We start from the raw sequence: 22,371 nt of genomic DNA on the forward strand, positions 1-22,371 counted from the left end.
TGCTGATCAACATTATCTATACATGGTTAGTAGTACGGGTAAATTGCTTCTAGTCTAAATTAGACATAATTCTGCAGTTCAGCCAAGTGACTGAAATGCGATACTGAAGACAATTACCTTGCTTTTAGACATGGAGTGTGAAGAATCATCTTTGATTTGCAAAACTTCATCTTTTCCCCTATCAAAACCTAGAAAGAAAGAAAACAAAAAATGTGCTGAACTAGTACATGATAAAAAAAAAATTAATAAACTATGGATATTTATTAATTATTGCCAAGACACAGATTAATCCCCGACAACACCTAAAAAGAGGAATTATTCATGAATTATGATAGATGATAAATGCCAAAATTTCAAAACAAATACATTTCTAAATTAAAAACCGTGGACACAACCAGGGGTAATATTGGTGCAGTTTTGGGCTGTCTACAACCTATCAAAAGAGAGGGAAAAAAAAGAAGAAAAATATTTTGTACAATTATATTTTTTTTTTACTCATTTGCAGTTTCCTCTTGGGCATTATTACCTGCACGTGACGCAATACATGACAATAACACGTGAGACCTTAAAAAGACTTCATTATTTTTCATAATGCATCCAACACTAAAAAGTTAGAAAACACAAAACACCAAAATGGAAATCTCTATTTTCTGTTCACTAAGATGTGGCAAGGCTACAGTTTAAGTTATCTAAGAAAGACACATATAAAAGCGCGTGTGAATGCAGGGTAAGGGTTAATGATGCTTTTAGATCCACTTGTTTTCCCTCTCACTTGTAAGGAGGGACTCTGGGGGTTATCGGCACTGGTGAAATACAAGTGTCAGCACAACCAGGGCGCACCGGAGGGACACAAACATCTACTATCAGGAAAATCACCTCTCCAGAGAAAAGCAGATTCATACCATGCGCTGCACATAATTGCAAAACGTAAATTGCACAATAAGAAGGACTGTCATGGCAGAGCTCAAATATAAAAAAGCAAAAATGCTGAAAATAACCAGATTAAAAGGGGTTATTCTCATCATCATAGATAGGCATTATCTGACAGTACTTGTAAAAACAAAGTACATTGGCAATTCACTGTTTATTAAAATTTGCAGCCGTTCTTGAGGTATTAACGTTTCTTTACAGTTCATTGCCTAGTTTGACATCATATCAATAGGAACTCTTGGCTTAACATATTATTAGCCATTATCATTTATATATCTCCAATCCAATGCGCCCAAATTCTTGGCAAACAGATATTGGGGCCGTATATATAAAGTCTTCTATGGCTTTAAAGGGCTTTGTAACTATTTGGTGACCTCATCCTTACAGTGTAGAATAAGGGGCAGAATTACAGGACAACTCACGTGTTCATTTCTTACGATATTTATAACAGAAGACAATTAAAGTCAGTTATATAATGTCAAGCAGACACAAACACCAGAAACAAAAGTAGAAGAAGCAGGAGACCGTTTCAACATCACATAAATCCTGTATGCCCCAGCAATTTTATGAGTATAAGATTTACTCATTAAGGCTGTGTTTACATGCAGCACTTTCGCCACGCACTTTTGCTAAGTTTCTTCTGTGGAAGACCAGCTGTGTTTTACAGTCCCCGAAAATGCTATGAGATTTCAGAAATCTCATTCACATGCAGCGGTTTTTGAAATATGTAGAATGTAAATTCTTTCAGAGTTTTTTCATCCACAGAAAGCAATGATAAAGTGCAAAGATGCTAAAAAAAAACCCACAGCAAACAGGTTATCTGCTGTTTTTGCTGCATTCTTGGCGAACAAAATGAACGTTATTAAACATGCATTGTAGGCAAATCACACATGCAATGCTCAAAATAAAAATGCTACAAAAATGCACCAAAATCTGCATTCTTAGCAAAGCGTTTTTACCGCCATGGAAGCTGCAAGTAAACATAGCGTAAAACTGTATCTGAATGCCATGATCTGCCACAAAAAAAATAGTCTTTTATGTAATCACCAAGGGCTGCACAGGGGACTGGAGGTGGAAGGGGGCCCCTGCTTGGAGGGTAATAATGAGGGCAATCTGGCCTGTTGATCGGAGCTTGACGCTCCGGGGGGCCTATGGCCAGATTGCCCTCATAATAAGCGGCGGGCAGGGAGCGATCCCTGCAGCTTTGCGGCCTACAGGAGAAAATGGCAGCGGAGCGGAGCAGCAGGGATTCACGCTCTGCTTCCTGCCCGGCGCATTCTTTCTGACGCAGATATGTGCAGCTTGAAGATGTCAGCATGCAGCGCGCTCCTGTGTCAGAGAGAAAGTTGCCAACGACGACTATGCTACCGTGGAATGGACGAAGAATGGAATGTGTTTTTTTTTAACCAATACACTGGGGAGAAGATGATGGGGGTGGTGGGGGAGAGCAATGATGGGGGTTGTGAAGAGGACACTGAGGTGAGGGAGAATAATGATGGAGGTGGTGGCAGATAGGACAATGAGGTGTGGTGTGGTAGAACAAGGATAGGGGTGGGGGAGAGGACACGGAGGTGTGGTGGGGAGAACAATGATGGGGTGGTGGAGAGGAAGTGAGGTGTGGGAGAACAATGATGGAGGTAGTGGAGGATAGGACACTGAGGTGTGGTGGGGAGAACAAGGATGGGGTGGTGGAGAGATCACAGAGGTGTGGGAGAACAATGATTTGGGTAGCAGAGAGGACAATGAGGTGTGGGAGAACAATGATGGATATGGTGGAGGAGAGGACATTGGGGTGTGGTAGGGGAGAACAATGATGAGGGTGGTGGTGGAGAGCAATGATGAGGGTGGGGGAGAGGACACTGAGGTGTGGGAAAACAATAATGTGGAGGTGGGGGAGAGCAATGATGGGGACACTTTATAATGAATTGGGAGATGACAGAGGATGCTCAGTACCTGATAATTTCTTCTCCCACCCCCAAATTCATTATGATATCAAGGACTTCTAATGAATGGGGGAGGGGGACGACACAGGACAGGGACTACTATACATAATAAAGGAGACTATGTAAGATATATACTGTATATTGCCACACACACATTATAATGAATATAAATATATATAAAAAAAAAATATATATATAAATATATATATATATATATATATATATATATATATATATATATATATGTGTGTGTGTGTGTGTGTGTGTGTGTGTGTGTGTGTGTGTGTGTGTGTGTGTGTAGTTATATATGTAGCTTTGTCTCCATAAAAGAAGGGAGGCCCATACACGTTTCTTGCACAGGGGTCCCAAGCTGTCAGCGCTCGCCCCTGGTAATGACAATACAGTATTTTTTATTTTTCTTAATAATTTGCTAACAATAATAACAGCAAACACCTCATTTACTTTCAGCAGGAGGTCTCAATTGAAAAATGAAGATTTTCTCAGAACACTCATTATTAGATGTAAAGAGGGCATTTATCTCATATATGAAGAGCCACAGTATCCCAAGAAGTCCCTTAAAACCTCCATGTGAAAATGAAGAATGATAATAATTACAAGCGTTGTTTTCTTCTATAATGTATTTATTTTGCACATTTAATTACTACATGCTGGACATTGAAATGAGTGACCAACTATGTAATGTACGGCGAGGTTGGGTCAGCCAGAGGGGCTAATCACTCAGAGGAGCAAAAGAAAATAATCACCTTCTGTAACATACCTGGCGGCGTCCTTGCATAGTGGTCCATTTCCCACTGTGCAGGAGCGCGCACTTGATCTCCTGTCCGGAATGTCTCTCTGGCTTCCCTCCATGCTGTCTGTTTGTGTCTGTCTCTGCTGCTTAAGGGCGGCGCCCGATCACTTCCTGCTTTTTGTACCTGCTGTGGGTCACACCCCTTGTGCATCCTCAGCCTATTGCTGTCTGACACTTGGTATATAGCTCAGCAGCTCCCTTCTATCCCTGCCTGAGCATAGTGTTTTCCTTCAGTGTGTGCTTGCACTCTGAAGGTGCCAGGTCCTGTCTTTGTTTCCTTGTCTGCCTTTCCTGGAGGCTGTATTTCCAGGCCTGTCTGAACTTAGTCCTGTATGTCTCCTGCTTTGCGGTATTAGTTCCCGTGTCTGAACTAAGTCCTGTATGTCTCCTGCTTTTCGGTATTAGTTCCCGTGTCTGAACTAAGTCCTGTATGTCTCCTGCTTTTTGTATCAGTTCCCGTGTCTGAACTGAGTCCTGTATGTCTCCTGCTTTGCGGTATCAGCTCCCGTGTCTGAACTGAGTCTTTTCTGTGTTCTCTTGTCTGTCCTGTCTGAACACGCTCCTAGCCTGTTCCTCCTGCCTTCTAGGGGCCGATTACCTAGACCCGTTCCGGTTTCTGGTCTGTCCTGTCTGAACACGCTCCTTGCCTGTTCGTTCCGCCTTCTAGTGGCCGATTTCCTAGACCCGCTCCTGTGTCTGGTCTGTCCTGTCTGAACACGCTCCTTGCCTGTTCGTCCCGCCTCTCTGGGGGCCGTATTCCCAGACCCGCTCCTGTATCCCTCTGCAGTGTCGGTCTCCTCCGTACACTCAGTTCCAGTCTGAACTCTCTCCTGTCCTTTACCTGTTTTGCCTCTATGTCCGTTCCCTTCCTTTTTCTGCAGAGTCTGAACTCGTACCTAACTCCTGCTTGTTGTCTCTGCAAGTACTGTGTGAGTATCTGGCTCTGTCTTTCCCTTCCTGTCTGTTCCGTGTGAACAGAGCCCTGTCCTCCCTGCTCAGCCTTGTCTGCACTCTAGCTGTGCTTGCCTGTAACCCTCTGCCTGTATTGTTCCTGAGTCCCGGTGTGTACTGGGTCCTATCCCGCCTGTGTTCCTCCTGCTTGCATACCAGTCGTGCCTGCCTATACCCTCCAGTCTGTGTACCAGCCTGTTCCTGTATTTCCCTGTGTGGGTCAACAGCCGTGTCCGGGGTCTGTCCTGGAGTAGCACCTGGTCCCTCTGCTCGGTTCCTCCTTGGTGCACTGGCGTCGTATGCCGTCGTGCGACCCTGGTCGGATCGGGTGAATACTTAGTCACGCCCCTCCAGGCATTCACTCTCCGGCACGGTCCAGTGGAATCACTACCAATCACACGCACACGCCGCTTAGCCCGGGCGTGTGCATAACAGCATGCTCAGGCCATGGTTCCCGTTGAGCCCCACGGCCTTCGCTCTTTGAGAAGTTTTTCCAGCGAATTCATGCATTAAAATAAAATAAATAAATTTTTTTTCCCCCTTTAGCTGAGTTCCAGGCGAGTTACGCACCCGTCCAGATGGATCTATCAGCTCTCGTTCCTGCGGATCCGCCACGTTACTATGGGGATCCAAGACAGTGTCGTGCATTTGTGGAGCAATGCATGCTACACTTTAAGGCCTACCCTCTCTACTTTCCTTCCGATTGGGCTAAAGTGGCCTTTATGATGTCTTACCTGGCGGGTGATGCCTTGGAATGGATCAACCCCCTATATGAAACACAGGATCCGATCCTCCGGGACCTAATGGCCTTCCTGGTGGCCTTTCTAATGGTCTTCGATGATCCTAACCCGGAGGCTCCTGCTGAAGCTTCACCTCCCAATATCCCGGAGCAGCCCCGATGGGTAATGTGTGTGGGTAGCGCAATAGTCCTCCAGCCCAAAGAGACTACTGCCCACCCAGAATCCTCACAGGGTGACTACGCTTTCCGGAATACTTCTCTCAACCTCAAGAGGCAGTCCAGACGTGCTAGACGTAGAGGCAAGCTGTCACGCCAGGGTCTGTCCTCCCTGAGACCTCCTGACCCCAACCTTGAAGTCCCTACTGAAGCTTCATCTCCCTGTATCCCGGAGAAACCCCAATGGGTAATGTGCGTGGGTAGTGCACCAGTTCTCCTGCCCGAAGAGACTTCTGCCCATCCAGACTCCACACAGGAGAACTTCCTGCACCCGGCATCAGATGCTTCTCTCTCTTTAACTGGTGTGCATGTCCAAGGATGCTCCAAAGCTGTGGTTACCTCTGAGTCTGTGCACCTCTACTACCTGGCGGAGGATCCCCTGTTGCCTCCTGAATCCTCCGGGATACCACTCGATGACAAATGGAGAGAGACTTCTCTACACCCGGTACTCAATACTTTGTCCGCTTTGTCCTGTGAGCCTGACAATGGGTACCCCAAAGTGGTAGTTACCTCCGAGTCTCTACATCCCTCCGACCAGGCGGAGGATCTCCAGTTGTCTCCTGAACCCTTCGGGGTGCTACCTGGTAACGAAAGGACAGAGACTCTCCTATACTCTGTACCTGATACCTCGCTCGCTTCGTCCAGTGAGTCCAACCTAGTGTACTCCGAAGCAGAAGTTACTCCCGAGTCTCTACACCCCTCCGACCAGGCGGAGGACCTCCAGTTGTGTTCAGAACCCTTCGGGGTGCCACCTGGTGGTGAATGGACAGAGACTTTCCTATACTCGGTACCTGATACCTCGCCTGCTTCCTCCAGTGAGTCCAACCTAGTGTACTCCGAAGCAGAGGTTACTCCCGAGTCTCTACACCCCTCCGACCAGGCGGAGGACCTCCAGTTGTGTTCAGAACCCTTCGGGGTGCCACCTGGTGGTGAATGGACAGAGACTTTCCTATACTCGGTACCCGATACCTCGCCTGCTTCCTCCAGTGAGTCCGACCTAGTGTACTCTGAAGCAGTTGTTTTCTCTGAGCCTCTGCACTCTTCTGACCCGGCGGAGGACCTCCAGTTGTTTCCTGAATCCTCCGGGGTACCACCAGATAACAAAGAGACAGTGACTTTTCCTCATTATGTACCTGATAACCCGTCTATTTTTTCCTGTGAGCTTGACAAGATGTACCTCGAAGCAGAGATTACCCTCAAGTCTCTGTCCCCCTCCAACCCAGTGAACGACTGGTCCTCGAATTCCCTGCGGAAGATTCTGGCAGGTCTGAAGAAGAGGGGGCGTAAGGGGGGAGGTACTGTAACATACCTGGCGGCGTCCTTGCATAGTGGTCCATTTCCCACTGTGCAGGAGCGCGCACTTGATCTCCTGTCCGGAATGTCTCTCTGGCTTCCCTCCATGCTGTCTGTTTGTGTCTGTCTCTGCTGCTTAAGGGCGGCGCCCGATCACTTCCTGCTTTTTGTACCTGCTGTGGGTCACACCCCTTGTGCATCCTCAGCCTATTGCTGTCTGACACTTGGTATATAGCTCAGCAGCTCCCTTCTATCCCTGCCTGAGCATAGTGTTTTCCTTCAGTGTGTGCTTGCACTCTGAAGGTGCCAGGTCCTGTCTTTGTTTCCTTGTCTGCCTTTCCTGGAGGCTGTATTTCCAGGCCTGTCTGAACTTAGTCCTGTATGTCTCCTGCTTTTCGGTATTAGTTCCCGTGTCTGAACTAAGTCCTGTATGTCTCCTGCTTTTCGGTATTAGTTCCCGTGTCTGAACTAAGTCCTGTATGTCTCCTGCTTTTTGTATCAGTTCCCGTGTCTGAACTGAGTCCTGTATGTCTCCTGCTTTGCGGTATCAGCTCCCGTGTCTGAACTGAGTCTTTTCTGTGTTCTCTTGTCTGTCCTGTCTGAACACGCTCCTAGCCTGTTCCTCCTGCCTTCTAGGGGCCGATTACCTAGACCCGTTCCTGTTTCTGGTCTGTCCTGTCTGAACACGCTCCTTGCCTGTTCGTTCTGCCTTTTAGTGGCCGTTTTCCTAGACCCGCTCCTGTGTCTGGTCTGTCCTGTCTGAACACGCTCCTTGCCTGTTCGTTCCGCCTTCTAGTGGCCGATTTCCTAGACCCGCTCCTGTGTCTGGTCTGTCCTGTCTGAACACGCTCCTTGCCTGTTCGTCCCGCCTCTCTGGGGGCCGTATTCCCAGACCCGCTCCTGTATCCCTCTGCAGTGTCGGTCTCCTCCGTACACTCAGTTCCAGTCTGAACTCTCTCCTGTCCTTTACCTGTTTTGCCTCTATGTCCGTTCCCTTCCTTTTTCTGCAGAGTCTGAACTCGTACCTAACTCCTGCTTGTTGTCTCTGCAAGTACTGTGTGAGTATCTGGCTCTGTCTTTCCCTTCCTGTCTGTTCCGTGTGAACAGAGCCCTGTCCTCCCTGCTCAGCCTTGTCTGCACTCTAGCTGTGCTTGCCTGTAACCCTCTGCCTGTATTGTTCCTGAGTCCCGCCTGTGTTCCTCCTGCTTGCATACCAGTCGTGCCTGCCTATACCCTCCAGTCTGTGTACCAGCCTGTTCCTGTATTTCCCTGTGTGGGTCAACAGCCGTGTCCGGGGTCTGTCCTGGAGTAGCACCTGGTCCCTCTGCTCGGTTCCTCCTTGGTGCACTGGCGTCGTATGCCGTCGTGCGACCCTGGTCGGATCGGGTGAATACTTAGTCACGCCCCTCCAGGCATTCACTCTCCGGCACGGTCCAGTGGAATCACTACCAATCACACGCACACGCCGCTTAGCCCGGGCGTGTGCATAACACCTTCTTTTTGGAAGTTTTTATAGAAGGGATATAAAACCTCTACTGAAAATTGCAAAAAAAGCAGGAATGAGAAAAAAGCAACAATATAACTCTGCAATGTAGACTGATTTGAAATGTAAGGTCTGTGAAAAACTGGGCAGTATGACGGCCACCAGTATTATATCACCCAGCACCAGTTACTGGTGGACAATTAATTCATATCCATGTTATTCATTTCTACAATCTACAGTAGTTTACTGACAGATAAAACTTATTGGCCTTAAAATAAGAAATATATGCAATGCTGTCATGAATAAAGAAAAACGAATATTCCAAGAATGTTGGTAGTCAGGGTGCTCCTATTATTGTGGAAGGCAGACAATACCCATCTGTGTTGAGGGAAGAAAAGAAAAACCATACTGGCAAAATAGGAAAATCTTTTTCGCTCCCTGACATTTACAAATGGCATCCAAACAACGCTTATTTATTGAGCCAATCCTTCATTTAGCAACACATTGTAATATATTTTGCATGCCGTCTTATTAAAAGTGCTGAGCACAGAAAATCCTCATAGATATGTTGGAAAGTATCCAAAGAACTGTAACTGAAAATAGTGAAATCTGCAAGATCTAAATGTAAGAGGTATATTAACACACACAAATGGCCAATGTGCTTAAAAGTCAAAAACTCCAGCGTGGCGGTGGTTAATCCTAATATTCTAGTCTTTTTTTTACAGACAGAGGTCCAGGAGGACAAGTGGACTTGCCTGGCAGCATTCTTCCAGTGGAGAGTCAGTGGTCACTGGATATTTACATCCCCTTGATAGGGTTGTTAAACCAGTATGACAGTAAAAAAAAAAAAAAAAAAAGTTTTCCTACTCCACTTTAATGGAAACCAGTCTAAATTTAGCTGAAAATAGTTGTTAAATATAAAATTAGAAAGGTTTTGCAAGTGGTAGCCATAATAAAAATAGAAGCATCCGAAGCTAATAACGTTTTGTTCGGAGCCAGCGATAAGTTACAAAATGGAGATGTTCAAGAATGAGTGTCCACTTCTAAAACAGATCTGTCGACTAATATGTAGTATGGCATACACAGGCAGCGTGAAATACCAACAGGCTCCCTCAATGAACTTGGTTTTAAAAAGTGTTCAACTTGGGGAGAAGTGTCCACTGGATGGCTTCCCTGAAACTCTCCAGGCTTGGCTTGATTAAGATTCCAATCTGCATATATAGGCAGGAGGAAGCCAGATACTAGCCGCCCAGGGAACACTTCTTCCCAAGCTCAGCACTTTTTAAAACAGTCATAAGAATGGAGCCCATCATTAGGACAGCATGGTTTACACACTGAACTCAGAAATAAAATAGTTTGCAGCCCACTTCCCTTTGAGGCGACTGGATGTACCTGGAACTTTAGCACTTAGATCATCATGTTTGCAGAAGATGCGAAGTTCTGCATCACTGAAGCTTTGTCTGCTATCAAGCTATATTAAAGGGAACCTGTCACGTGAAAATACACTATTAACCTGCAGATATGGGGTTAAACTACAGGTTAATAGCATTCAGTCACCGTTCTGTGAACAGAGAGTGGCTGCTGTAACCGCGCTGCCGGCAGTGACTGACAGCTGGCTCTAATGCCGAGCTGCTTTCAGTCAGTGCGGGGGATTACAGCCGCTGTTCACTATACACAGAATGGTGACGGAACCTGCGCCGGGGCTGCGACCTGAAACTCAAACGCTACTGGGAGGAATAAAGTTCATTTCTTCTCGGCAGCAGGGGTCAGAGTGTGGGCATCGGGCAGGTTCAGAACGCTATTAAACTGTAGATAAACCAGATATCTGCAGCTTAATAGAGTTTTTTCACATGACAGGTTCCCTTTAAGAAATGAATCAAGTAGCATTTATCTTATTGACTTTGGAGCACCTTAGTCCAGCCAACTCTGGATCAAGACTGGTGAACAAAATGCCAGTCTTGATGAATTCTCTCCACTACGGCTTGGTTGATCATAGCAACCAATAGGAATTCACATTTCATTTTCACAACATGATAAAACTAAGTACACCCTCTCTGAAAAAACTGGTCCTTATAAGGTTTTTAAAATTAGGTAAACTCAACCTCATATGAACACCACAATAGATCACACTGTATTATTATTTAAAGGGAATCTGTCAGCAGGTTTTTGCTATGTAAGCTGAAGACAGCAGGAGATAGAGGCTGAAACACAAAATTCAGGGATGTGTCACTTGTCAAACTGCGTGCTGTGTACTAACTGTGAAGGATTTATCACTAATAGAGTAACATTGCTGGACTAGTCCGGCAACACCTCTCCTGTGATAAGCACCTCACTGTCTATGGACTTTATACACTGAGATCCTGGTGTGGGTGGGGTTAGCTTTCTCAGCTCTGCTTCATTCAAAATCTAAAACCTCTGATTGTGTCAGAACTGCTGCACCGAAGGCAGCTAAATGATCACCATCAAATTCACTTACTTTTTTTCCAATTCTGTATTCTGATTGTGAGCTAAAGACAATAAAGTCACTTTTTCAGAGTCAGCTTTGATACACAAAGGCCAATGAGTGCAGTAAATAAAAATGCTACATTGCCATAACAAACGAAACTAAAGTATGGTTAGAAAATTACAAACAACACACAGGAGTCTTAGGGTATTTGGTGATGCTGCATTTCAGTTACTGAGATGGCCTTGATCCTGATTACAATAAGAAAGTACTTAGCTTGTGGAATTAACTACAATGTGCTGACATGAAGATTAAATCATATTATAAGGAGAAAACAAAACCATATGTACATGCCCCAATCAGGCAAATTACATTATATAAGTAATTGACGATAAAGCGATTCTTACATGTAGCGTACTACACACTCAAATGCCCAAGATTGTACATGATTTACACAGGACTGTAAAAAGATTGGACAAGGTTTTATATCTAGTTTTTCCCACGACTAGTACTTTAGTGGTAAGCATAATTTATTGCTTAAAGAAGTCCTCGCATTAACTTATTTTCCCTAGATTATCTTGTTTTTCCCACTGACAGCAATCTTGTAGTTAGGATACCTTTTAATGGCTAACAAAAATAAAATAAATGATGTTACAAGGAAAGCTTTCGGGACAACTTAGGTCCCTTCCTCAAACATAGTATGGTTGGTGATACCATACCATGTTTGAGGAAGGGACCTAAGTTGTCCCGAAAGCTTGCCTTGTAACATCATTTATTTTATTTTTGTTAGCCATTAAAAGGTATCATAACTAAAAGATTATCTTTTTTTTCCCACTCAGAGAAATCTTTTTTTCAACTGGCTAACACGGTACCAAACCACTTTTTTTCTTTTATTTCCCCTAAGCATGTGTATATGTGTATGTAGTTAAGTGTGAGTGTATTAATTTACGTGCCATCTTCTTCAATATCAAGCACTGTTCCACTCCTCTTCTGAGTGAAGTCTCTACTCTCCAGACTCCCCAGGTCACACTGAGCAACCTGGTAGTGACTTTTAGGCCAAGTTCACACATTCAGTATTTGGTCAGTATTTTACCTCAGTATGTGTAAGCCAAAACCAGGAGTGGAATAATCAGAAGAAAAGTATAATAGAAACACGTCACCACTTCTGTATTTATCTCCCACTCCTGGTTTTGGCTTACAAATACTGAACGTGCAAATGAGGCCATACAGTGTAAAAGTATTGAGCGTCAGAACAAGGCTCCATAGGTTTACACTGTAAAAGAGACTCATGTCTCATGCAAAGAGCACGGAGTGATTCGGACAGTCTGAATTGCCATCTCAGATGAGGACTGGAACAGGGCTAGATAGCAGAGAAGGCGGCGATAGCCGAGTATATTAACACAATGATACTACACTACATATAGAGGTTTAGGGGGGAAAAATTAATGGGAGGGCTTCTTTAATGTTGCCATACACGAGACAAAAGTAGGTTGAAGGCTGATCATTGGTTGATGACTGATCGTCTGGTGAACGATCGTTTTGCCGTCATATCAATACACATTTTAGTCTATACTGGCTCTGCCAATCATTCGAACTGCACTTTTATACTCAATTACATTAGTTTTTGTTGAAAATTTTCATGAACTTTAGACTAATGTGTATAGGCACCTTTAGATAAAAGTTAGACAATGGTTTCTCCTGACTCCCCCCAAACACATGCACTACTCAGCTGGCATGTATGGTATGTTTTTATTGTTGTTTTGGGCAGAGTTTGGGGGCCCCACATGTATTAAATTGTCATAGCTGTTCCTGCTGAAATCAGTGTATTCATGAAACTTCAATCTAATATGTATGGGGGTCTTTAGAAAGAGAAGTTGAATTAGGTGGCATAAACCTGGTGACCGCTTCCCAATAAAAGAGGTTTTTATAGTATAGACTTATCTGCTCCACTGATAAATTTATGAAAACAAACATGCATCAAGGACCACTCAGACGCATAATATTAATTACATGGTACATATGCTCATCACTTTTAATAGGAATTTCCAACAGACGCTGATCACTATCCACTTGACAGATAAATGTTTGATTGCGGGGGATCCACCGATCACTAGAAGAGGGTTCCCAAGTCCCTGTTCCTCACTGCTCCACAATAGACAAGCATGTGCCCTACCACTTCATTCAATATCTATGAGGAGGAATGGGGGGGCTTTGATCCCCTATTCTAGGGATTACTTTGGGAAATCACAGTGGTCAGACCCACAGCAATCTAACATTTATCACACAGCCTAAGGGTGTTTATCATCTACTCTAAGGATACGTTCCCATATCGCTTTAGCCTATGGTGAGTGGCTCCACCAGCACTTACGTGTGAAGCCCTGGAAAACGGGATTCAACCATTTCTGCTGAGCATTCCATTAACTGTAATAATACAAATGGAGTGACTATGCGCTGTGTCGGATATCATTTTCGGACGTAAATGTCTATGTGAGGCGGGCACCAAGACACAGTCGGCTGATCCAATCCTGATTTTCAGGGCTTCAGAAGCAGGCCCTGATGGAGCCACTGACCGTAGGCTAAAACGGTATGTGAACATAGCCTTGGTGGGAGAATGATCCTACCAAGTGGTTTGCAAGGGGGAAAATTATACAGCAGATAAAATACAATATTATAGCTTTTATAATAAAGAGCAAGGCTTTTAATGTCAAGTTCAGCCTAATCCACACATTTCCTCTTGTGGTATATTATTGGATTTATTATTTTTTCAGGAATAACAGAATATAGGCCAGACTAACTCTGCTGAATGTCCCAATTATTACTTGTGACAATCTAAATGTTCAGAAGATGAACAAGGTTTACGTTTTCAATGCTGAACTATAAATACAATAAATCCTAAACGTGGTTTACATGTGCGAAGCATATACAAAGTATATTTCATAGTTAGATCCACCTAAATACCTGCCAAATGTTCAGGATTACAGAAGTGGTGTTACATAGCAACAGAGGAGTAATTAACTGAAAAAAACCATTCACCTACTGGACCCTCAACGCTCCTTCACATCGCTGCCTATGACCTCCACCTGTCACTTCCGGCAGGGACATCACGTGATCACTGCAGCCAATCAGCATCCACTGATCAGTGGTAGCTTCAAAGTTCTATCCGAGCTAGAAAAATCATTCAACTGTGCAGATGAACAGTGGCCTCTGACTGGCTGTAGCAGGCATAGGACATCCCCGGCTGCAAGAGGAAACAAGGAGACAGGCAAGGAACAATGGTTCAGAGTTGTGTTGGTTTGGCAGGTTCTTCTTTTTTTGTTTTCCTACCCCCATTGGCCCAATTTTAATGCAAAAATATCTAGTGAACAAACTATTTTATATTTGATCAGATTGGCTGAATTTTGGCAAAACAAAATGTTTTCAGAAAGCACCAGAATTTCAGTAATCAAGTATGAAAACCTTCAACTATCCAGAGAAAGAAAAAGCATCACCATCCACAGATTATTCTTTTTTGGTCACCAAAACAAGATCATCATGTATAACCCAATAGTGAATCTCTATCACTTGAAAAAGACCCCTGCCTGGGTCTACATATTTTGTCTATGTTGCAGTGACCGAAAAAGGATAATCCATAGATACCGGTAGATTTTTCTTTCGTTGATGCACTATATTTTGCTAAAGACGTACATAAAATGTAGAACACAAACACAGCCATTAAGAGGTCCACATAAGCACGAAGAAGCTTTCTTCTCCTCTGCCCAGAATCTGCTCCAAAAGCAAAGGGATAAATAAACACAAAACAAGATAAAAATATAAAGGCAAGAGTGGTTATGTCACTATGATCGAATCAGGCCTATTCTACAGGTAGCATGTTTGCTACCTGATAACTAATTGTGCACCTTTATTCGGGTGAAACTGTCAAATACACGTCAAATGACAGATAATAAACAAACCTGGAAGTGCCGGAGACAGTTCATTGTATCCTCCAAATGATGCATTTCGCACTAGTTTTCGTCCATCGGGCCTTGGAAGATAGGCGCCAGGCGAAACCCCAGCACATGACCTGCGCCTTAGAAGCGCTTCTTCTTTCATGGCTGAAGACTGTAGTCAGGAAAACTGGTTTCAATCTGAAGGCTGCTTAGAACAAGAATGACGAAGCTATTGCCTTGATCTAATCACACAATATGATTGACCACAACAACAAAGCTCACAATCCAGCGTCTCTAAAACCAGCACTCCAGCTGCATACCAGAAACACACAATCACCTGAGGATGATCCCCCAGACTATCATACTAGGGTTCAAATTCATATTATGTAAAAATTGTTAAAATGTATGAAAAGATTTCCATTTATCCAGCTGCCTATTAGAATCTTGAAAATACTGCATATTGTGCAAATCTATGAACCTTCTGTGACAGCAAACATATATATTCTACATTCTATTTAGTGTTAAACAATTTAAATCCCTAATTTTAATCTATGATCATCTCCTGATGAAGCAAAGATGCGAAACATTTGTGTCAAGGTGTCATTTGTTGGGATACCCTGACCTTACCCCATACCAGATCACTTGTTAATATGATTTTGCTCCGTTTTATTGCTTTATATTTGTTGATTATGATATGGGTTTTGAACATTAAGAGGATATACGGTAAGTACATTATTGCTATTGTCATGTCTCTATCGGCACTAGTTTTCCTATTTAATACATTCCTACTGTGAGATAGTCCGGCAATGGCATGATGTTTTTTCTTACAAAATATTCTTTCATGAGTCTACTTCTATACATCTAATGTGAGGCTATGGAATAGCTATTGATATATCTATATCTTGTTATATACTCATAGGCTACTGTACTTACTATTCCTTTCTTGTTATTCTTTGTATGTTATAGATTTGTGTATTATGGGCTATAACAGTTAATACTAAAAAATAGTCTGGTATATCATATTGCGATAACCTCTCAAATTATTTAAATTTCACAAGATATTATGTATTTTTGGTACTTTTATTGCATTTGCTATTGGTTGTATTTTTGATATACCAAGGTATACATTGCTTGAAATTTAGTATTTATATAGGCCCATATATGGTTACTTTTCTACATTTTAGAAACCTTTTTAATATGATACTGACTGTATATGTTCTTCTGGGGAGGTCTAGGATTAGCTACCTAATCTAGTTTTCCCTTATTGTTGTCTTTAAGAGTTATAAGGTTCTTTTTTGCTGCTATTTTATGCATAATTCTTCAACAAAAGATATATATTTTATATTGATACTTAGCAGGCAATTTAGTTTCTTTTTTGGTTATCTGCATTCTATGTAGTCTGAAAAAAATAAGTTTAGTTTGAGGTCTGTGCAAGTTCAACTTCTATGCAGAGCCCCAATGTAGCAATCTTTACAAGCACCAATAAAAGGAATCAATGCACTTATTCAGAGCTTAATTTATAATAAATTCTAATTACTATGTGGAAATTTGGTTTTCAGGTGTCAAAACTGAAATTTTAATATAAAAACAAAATATGTTCGGAGTGGTCTGCACAGCTATTCACAAAGTGAACAGTACTGAGCAATGACTATTATTCATTCTAGTGGGTTTGTAACGAACTGGCAGAGATCCCGCTCTGTCTTTGTGGAGTATTGTCCCCTGCCATGTACCTGCATAATAACCCAACTGAATCATTTATCATGTATTTAAGTATTGTAACTTGCTTAACAGTCTTGAAACAAAGGAGGATGAATAGCTTGGCAGGAGTATTGCTATGCCACGTCAGGGAACAAACACTGAGTCCCGTCACGGATGACATTTGAATATGCTTTTAATCTGCAAACAATATTTCTTTCCTACAGAAAAAAAGAGCTGAGAAAAAAAAATAATTTTTATTCATACAATCACAGTAGGCAGCCCTGCCACCAACCTGAAATTCAACTTACTAACGTGTGCATAGTTAGGAAGGATATATTTGGCTTTTCTGGTCTCAACATAGTAAAATTATTACTTATTATAAGCCTTAAAATTGTAATTTAGCTGCAGATTCCATTATACATTGTAATTACCATAAGCAATGCTTAAAGTGGTCTGGGATGTGGAATTATAGGTTAAATAAGTCCACTTTTGACTAACTGACCTTGCAATGGCATTATTCTGTTCTTTTCACACCAGAAAAATAAAAGCCTGATGGTCCCATTAATAAATCTATTTCAAAATAGATCAGTCATGGCGCCTGTATAAATAGAAGCCTTGGTGTGAATGGAGTCCTTGACTAAAAGGAAAAAAGAAAATGACTGAACTACATCAACTCCCCTTATATCAGATAAGTGGCCCTGTGACATTGTGAGGGTACAGTGGAATAATAGTGCCAAGTGTGGTAAAACCTGGATTGTCCCTGCATTGTAGCATTAATATCATGGCAGGTTGTTAGCATTCATGTTAGAAGAGGAAGTCAAAGCTTTCCACCATATTAAGGTGAGACACAAATGACAATGTGATGCAACCAGCAAATTAAATGGAGGTAGATAACCTGACAATACTAAAAATAGCAAGAAAGAACCTTTAAAGGAAGCTTGACTTCTAAAGAAATTTTCACCACCACATACAGTTAAATCCAGAAATATTTGGACAGTGACAAGTTTTGGCATTTAGCCCTTTACCAAGATACAGTTATATAATCAATATGGGCTTAAGGTGCAGACTCTCAGCTTTAATTTGAGGGTATTCACATTTTAATTGGAGTAAGGGTTTAGAAATTACAGCTCTTTGTAACAGCTTCTTTTTCAAGGGACCAAATGGCCAATTATCTCAAAAGCACTTTAATGGGCTGCATGGACTTTTCCCTTGTTAATCCTTCATCAATTAGGCAGGTAAAAGTTCTGGAGCTGATTCCGGGTGTGACATTTGCATTTGGAAACGCTTGCTGAGAACCCACAACATGCGGTGAAAACTGCTCTTAATGGAAGTGATACAGACTATCATTAGGCTGAAAAAAAGAAGAAATCTATCAGAGAAATAGGAGATGGTCTTGATAGGACAGAAGCATACAATAGGGCAATACCGCAAAAGAAATGAGAGATGGTAAGAGTGAAGGTAGTGCTCACCTGGGGGGATTGTGTATGGACACACCACCAATAAGAATGCCATAGAATCTACGACTGTAGGATAAATTCTCGCAGATAACAATTCACTTCAATGGAGAGATAACAGTACGTATGCTGCACTTACGGAAATGTACAAACCTTGATGGTTTAAATGAAGGTTTTTATTTACCAACGCTGGTCTGGCGCCCTTTTCAAGGTAAAAAAGCAAATACGTGTTTCAGCATCTAAATCTACCATAAAAAGAAGATTTTGTGAGAGCAAATAAAGAGGGTTCACCACAAAGTGCAAACCATTAATCAGCCTTAAAAATAGAAAGGCCAGATTAGACATTGCCTAAAAAAACATCTAAAGAAGCCAGCCCAGTTCTGGAAAAGCATTCTTTGGACAGATTAAACTAAGATAAACCTGTACCAAAATGATGGGAAGGAGTAAGTATGGAGAAGGCTTTGAACGGCTCATGATCCAAAGCATACCACATCCTCTGTAAAACATGGTGGAGGCCGTGTGATGGCATGGGCATGCACGGCATCCAATGACACTGGGTCACTAGTGCTCATTGATGATGTGACTGAAGACAGAAGCAGCCATATGAATTCTGAAGTGAATAGGGCTATACCTTCTGCTTAGATTCAACCTAATGCAGCAACGGAGATTGGATGGCACTTCACAGTACAGATGGACAATGAGCCAAAACATACTGCGAAAGCAACCCAGAAGTGTTTTAAGGCAAAGAAGTGGAATATTTTGCAATGGCAGAGTCAATCACCAGATATCAACCCCATTGAGCAAGCAGAGGAAGCCAGTGCTGTAGCCGATAATGGACTTCCTCTTCATGTTCAGTTTGTCCGAAGGTGGAGACATTTACACCAGTGCCGACTGGGCACCACGTGTCATTCCATCACATCACAGCCCCGGGACCATGAGTGCTGACACTGCTGGAACGGCGCCAGCATGGGAGGTGAGTATAGGTTTTTTTATTTTATCAGGGCTGAACACTTAGTTTAAGAAGGGATTGTCCTAGAAGTGGACAACCCCTTTAATGCAGAAAGACCCACAAACAAGCAACAACTGAAGGCAGCTGAAGTAAAGGCCTGGCAAAGCATCACAAAGGAGGAAACCCAGTGTTTGGTGACATCCATTACTTCCAGACTTCAGGCAGTAATTGCTGACAAAGGATTCTCTACAAAGTATTAAAAATGAACATTTTATCTATGGCAAAGTTAATTTTTTCAATTAACTTTGAGCTCCTGAAATGAGGAGGCTTCGCAGAAAACTGGTTGCAATCAGGGCTGTGGAGTCAGTAAGCCAAACCTCCAACTCCGACTCCACAGCACGGCCTCACTACTGAGCGTGTATATAAAGTGCAGCACAGATTCATCTCCACTAAAAGCCCAGATCCTTAGATCAGGAACAGAACAGACATTTATAGGACATTTCATAACTTTCCCACATTCTTATGAAAACATTTACAGCACACACTGCACTGAACTACTGTACGCAATTTATTATATATTTTAGGAATTGGAGTCAGTCCATTTTATACCAACTCCACAGCCCTGGTTGCAATTCCTAAATGTTTTAGAGGCTATTTTTGTTCAATCCCTTTAATTAAACCTGAAAGCCTACACTTCAATTGCATCTCAGTTGTCTCATTTTGAAATCCAAAACAAGTGGCATGCAGAGCCCAAATCACCAATATTATGCCACTGTCCAAATATTTCTGGACCTAACTGTACCCATTTGGCCAGGATTTCTTGTACCTATTTCCTCCTACAGAAAGATGCACAATTCTTCACAAGCCCACTCTAAATCAATACAGCATCATACCATAAATGAGGCAGGTTGCCCTGGAGAGAAGATGTATTGATTTATTTTCTTTAAAAAAGGCTTTGAAGAGAACTAGACTCCATGTTATCAGCTGGACTCCAACCAACCTCTGAGTGCATAGCTCAACAAAGTGCAAAAAGGAATATTTTTAACACATAGGACAACTATAAAAAAAGAAAATAAAAATCTCAGCACAGCAACACAGAAAGCTGCCACCTATTCCCATCATTCTCTCACAGATGCCTATACAAAGCATAGAAACTATTATTGCCATCATTAAAGCCTTGTACAAGTGAAGAACACCATACCGCTAACATTATCAAACAAATCAAGGGGAATTTCTCTTCCCAGGATCACAACCCTTCATCTGCATCTGTCTGATTTGACTAGGAATCATTACCTGCAGAAAGGATTTGCATGGTTTGGCTGCCTTGCCTGTTTGATTTGTACGGAGAGAGAATATAAATGTGAATATCCCTAAATCAGAGCGGCAGACCAATCTGATGCCAGGAATGTTAGGTCTCATTCAGATATCAGTTTTTCACGTACGAGATCTATCCGTTTCTTGGGGCCGTTTACGCGTCCATGAACTTTTGTGGACAAAGTGGTCCCCACCAAAGCACAGACGCATGTCTGATTTGATCAGAGCCAATGCAAGTTTATGGGTCAGTGAAAGAAAAATGGACAACACTCAGATGCCATCCATGTCAGATTTTCACTGGCTCTTTGAAAAGAAGGAGAAACTTAAGAAACATTCATCAGTTTAGGTTTATTTTTCATATGAAAAAAAATTATGAAACTTGGATGATAAAAACTCTCACACTGACTAATCTCTAATGGAAATCGAATCCAAAATACAGATGAAAATCATCAGTTTTTTGTGTATGATAAAAATATCTGACGTCTGAACGAGGCCTTACAAGAAGTCAATAAGTATTGAGCAATTTACGCCTTCCAGTAATGTTTTTAGCTTTTAGATAGACGGAAAAGTTTACTTAAGGATTAGTATTTCTTAAGCAATGGTACAATATTTTCTAACATCAGCATCCATTTGCCATTTAGGAAAGCTTTGATGGGTTATTTCCTACACATTTCATAAGCAACACATCTCTTAGGTGTCAAGGTAGATTATGACAAACTCTCCCAAAGTCATTTTTCCCTGTGACTAGCCCACATACCACTCTTTCTATTATCAGATCACAGCTATCTATGTAGCCTCTGGACATTTGCCCATTTCTGAAGGGTTTCTAAATTGGAACATTTTATGTCATTTTGTATACTTACATATATTATACATTCTAGTAAAAATCAATACTGACCAATGATTAACCTTCTTACTAAACTGCATGACAAAAGGAAAAAACCTGCCTTTCAAGAAGTAAGGTCATCAAGGTGACCCTCGATGTCATCTGAAAATCTGACACAAGAGAAATCTCAAGTGAAAATACCCATAAAAGTCAGTTTGCAGAATTAAAGTGGCAACAACATACAAGTGACAACTAAATGGTCTGAAAGAAGTGCCAAAAGCCTAGGCATCATCTGATGAATACTGAGAGGTCCACACTGTGGGGGAGAAGCTGAACACAAGCGGCAGACAGCCAGGCACATTATGTTGGCTACAATGTACACTTCACAGCACTGTAGATTCTTAAACCTAATATACAGGGGAACTAGATATATTTTCCACATTTCTGCAAATTACAGATTATGTGTGTGATCTAAAATTAGCAAAACCACTCATGAAAAAGGATAAAAACTTACCAAGGCAGATGGTAAAAATGGCAGAGGGTATGTAGGATGGGGCTGATAATTGCAGTGGAAAAAAAGATACCCTATCCTTCATGCAGGATTTAATTACAAGCAGGCACATGGGTTACAGAGGCAACGACTAAACCTGGCAGCTCTATGCTTAAAAATACTACCACGTTGTCATACGGCAGAGAATACTTCAAGGGCTACGCAACTAGGAGATTCAAGTTTCCATGTTTCTTTAAAAGTATTCCTCCATTTTTTTCTTCATTCGCTACCAATTACATTGACACCAAAGTCTATGAATGACATCATATTCCTGATGTCTTCATACCAGGATATAAGTGAGACATCAGACACATGAAAGTAGGGAAATATAAGATAGAGGGAGCAGTAAGTTATCTAAGCTCTCCTTACACCAGTGTTGGCAATCACACAATCCACTCGGACTACCTTGCACGCTGGGGAAATCACTGCAGCTGTGACTGACACACACACACACACACTGTTGCATGAATCAACAAGCAGTCGTGCTGTATACTTGCCTGCAGCTGTCAGCGAATGGAATCAAGGACAGCAGAAATACACAAGGAAAAGAGTGCCCATGTTGCGGGATTAGAGCTCCATTCTCTAGGAGCACACATTCCTATGGAGAATTCCCCTCCTCACCTACTAATCCAGGAGAGTGGGCATGCTTCTACTGAGAGGCAATGCCTGGCAAGAGCTGAAAGCTCTGGCTCTGTGTGATTATGGCTGAGAGGCTACTCTCCAGGCACCCAGCTCCCTCCTCAGCTCCTCCCTTCTTAGATACGTGGACTTCTTCTCTGATCATATTTCTTCCTAATGATCCAGGCAGCACACACTGCCCTGCCAGTATGTAAGCTAAGCAGGGC

The 22,371-nt window shown here is 42.3% G+C and overlaps 1 protein-coding gene across 10 annotated transcripts in view; it reads right to left on the reverse strand.

The window, feature by feature from the left end:
• The window catches only part of OSBPL8 (oxysterol binding protein like 8), a 287,476-nt gene that overhangs the window by 49,179 nt on the left and 215,926 nt on the right, over positions 1-22,371 (reverse strand). For 5 of the 10 annotated variants that reach the window (XM_073651822.1, XM_073651823.1, XM_073651820.1 and 2 more), the window contains one exon: positions 118-188. In XM_073651822.1, the coding sequence (XP_073507923.1) occupies positions 118-188 (71 nt within the window). Of the gene's footprint in view, positions 1-117; positions 189-14,493; positions 14,569-14,759; positions 14,941-22,023; positions 22,278-22,371 lie in introns of those variants that run through there. The other 5 variants (XM_073651826.1, XM_073651825.1, XM_073651829.1 and 2 more) reach the window with 5 other exon arrangements.

Source organism: Phyllobates terribilis, unplaced genomic scaffold (genome assembly GCF_046119375.1).
Source record: "Phyllobates terribilis strain yellow unplaced genomic scaffold, ASM4611937v1 Scaffold_11__3_contigs__length_659146591, whole genome shotgun sequence".
Lineage (NCBI taxonomy): Eukaryota > Metazoa > Chordata > Amphibia > Anura > Dendrobatidae > Phyllobates > Phyllobates terribilis.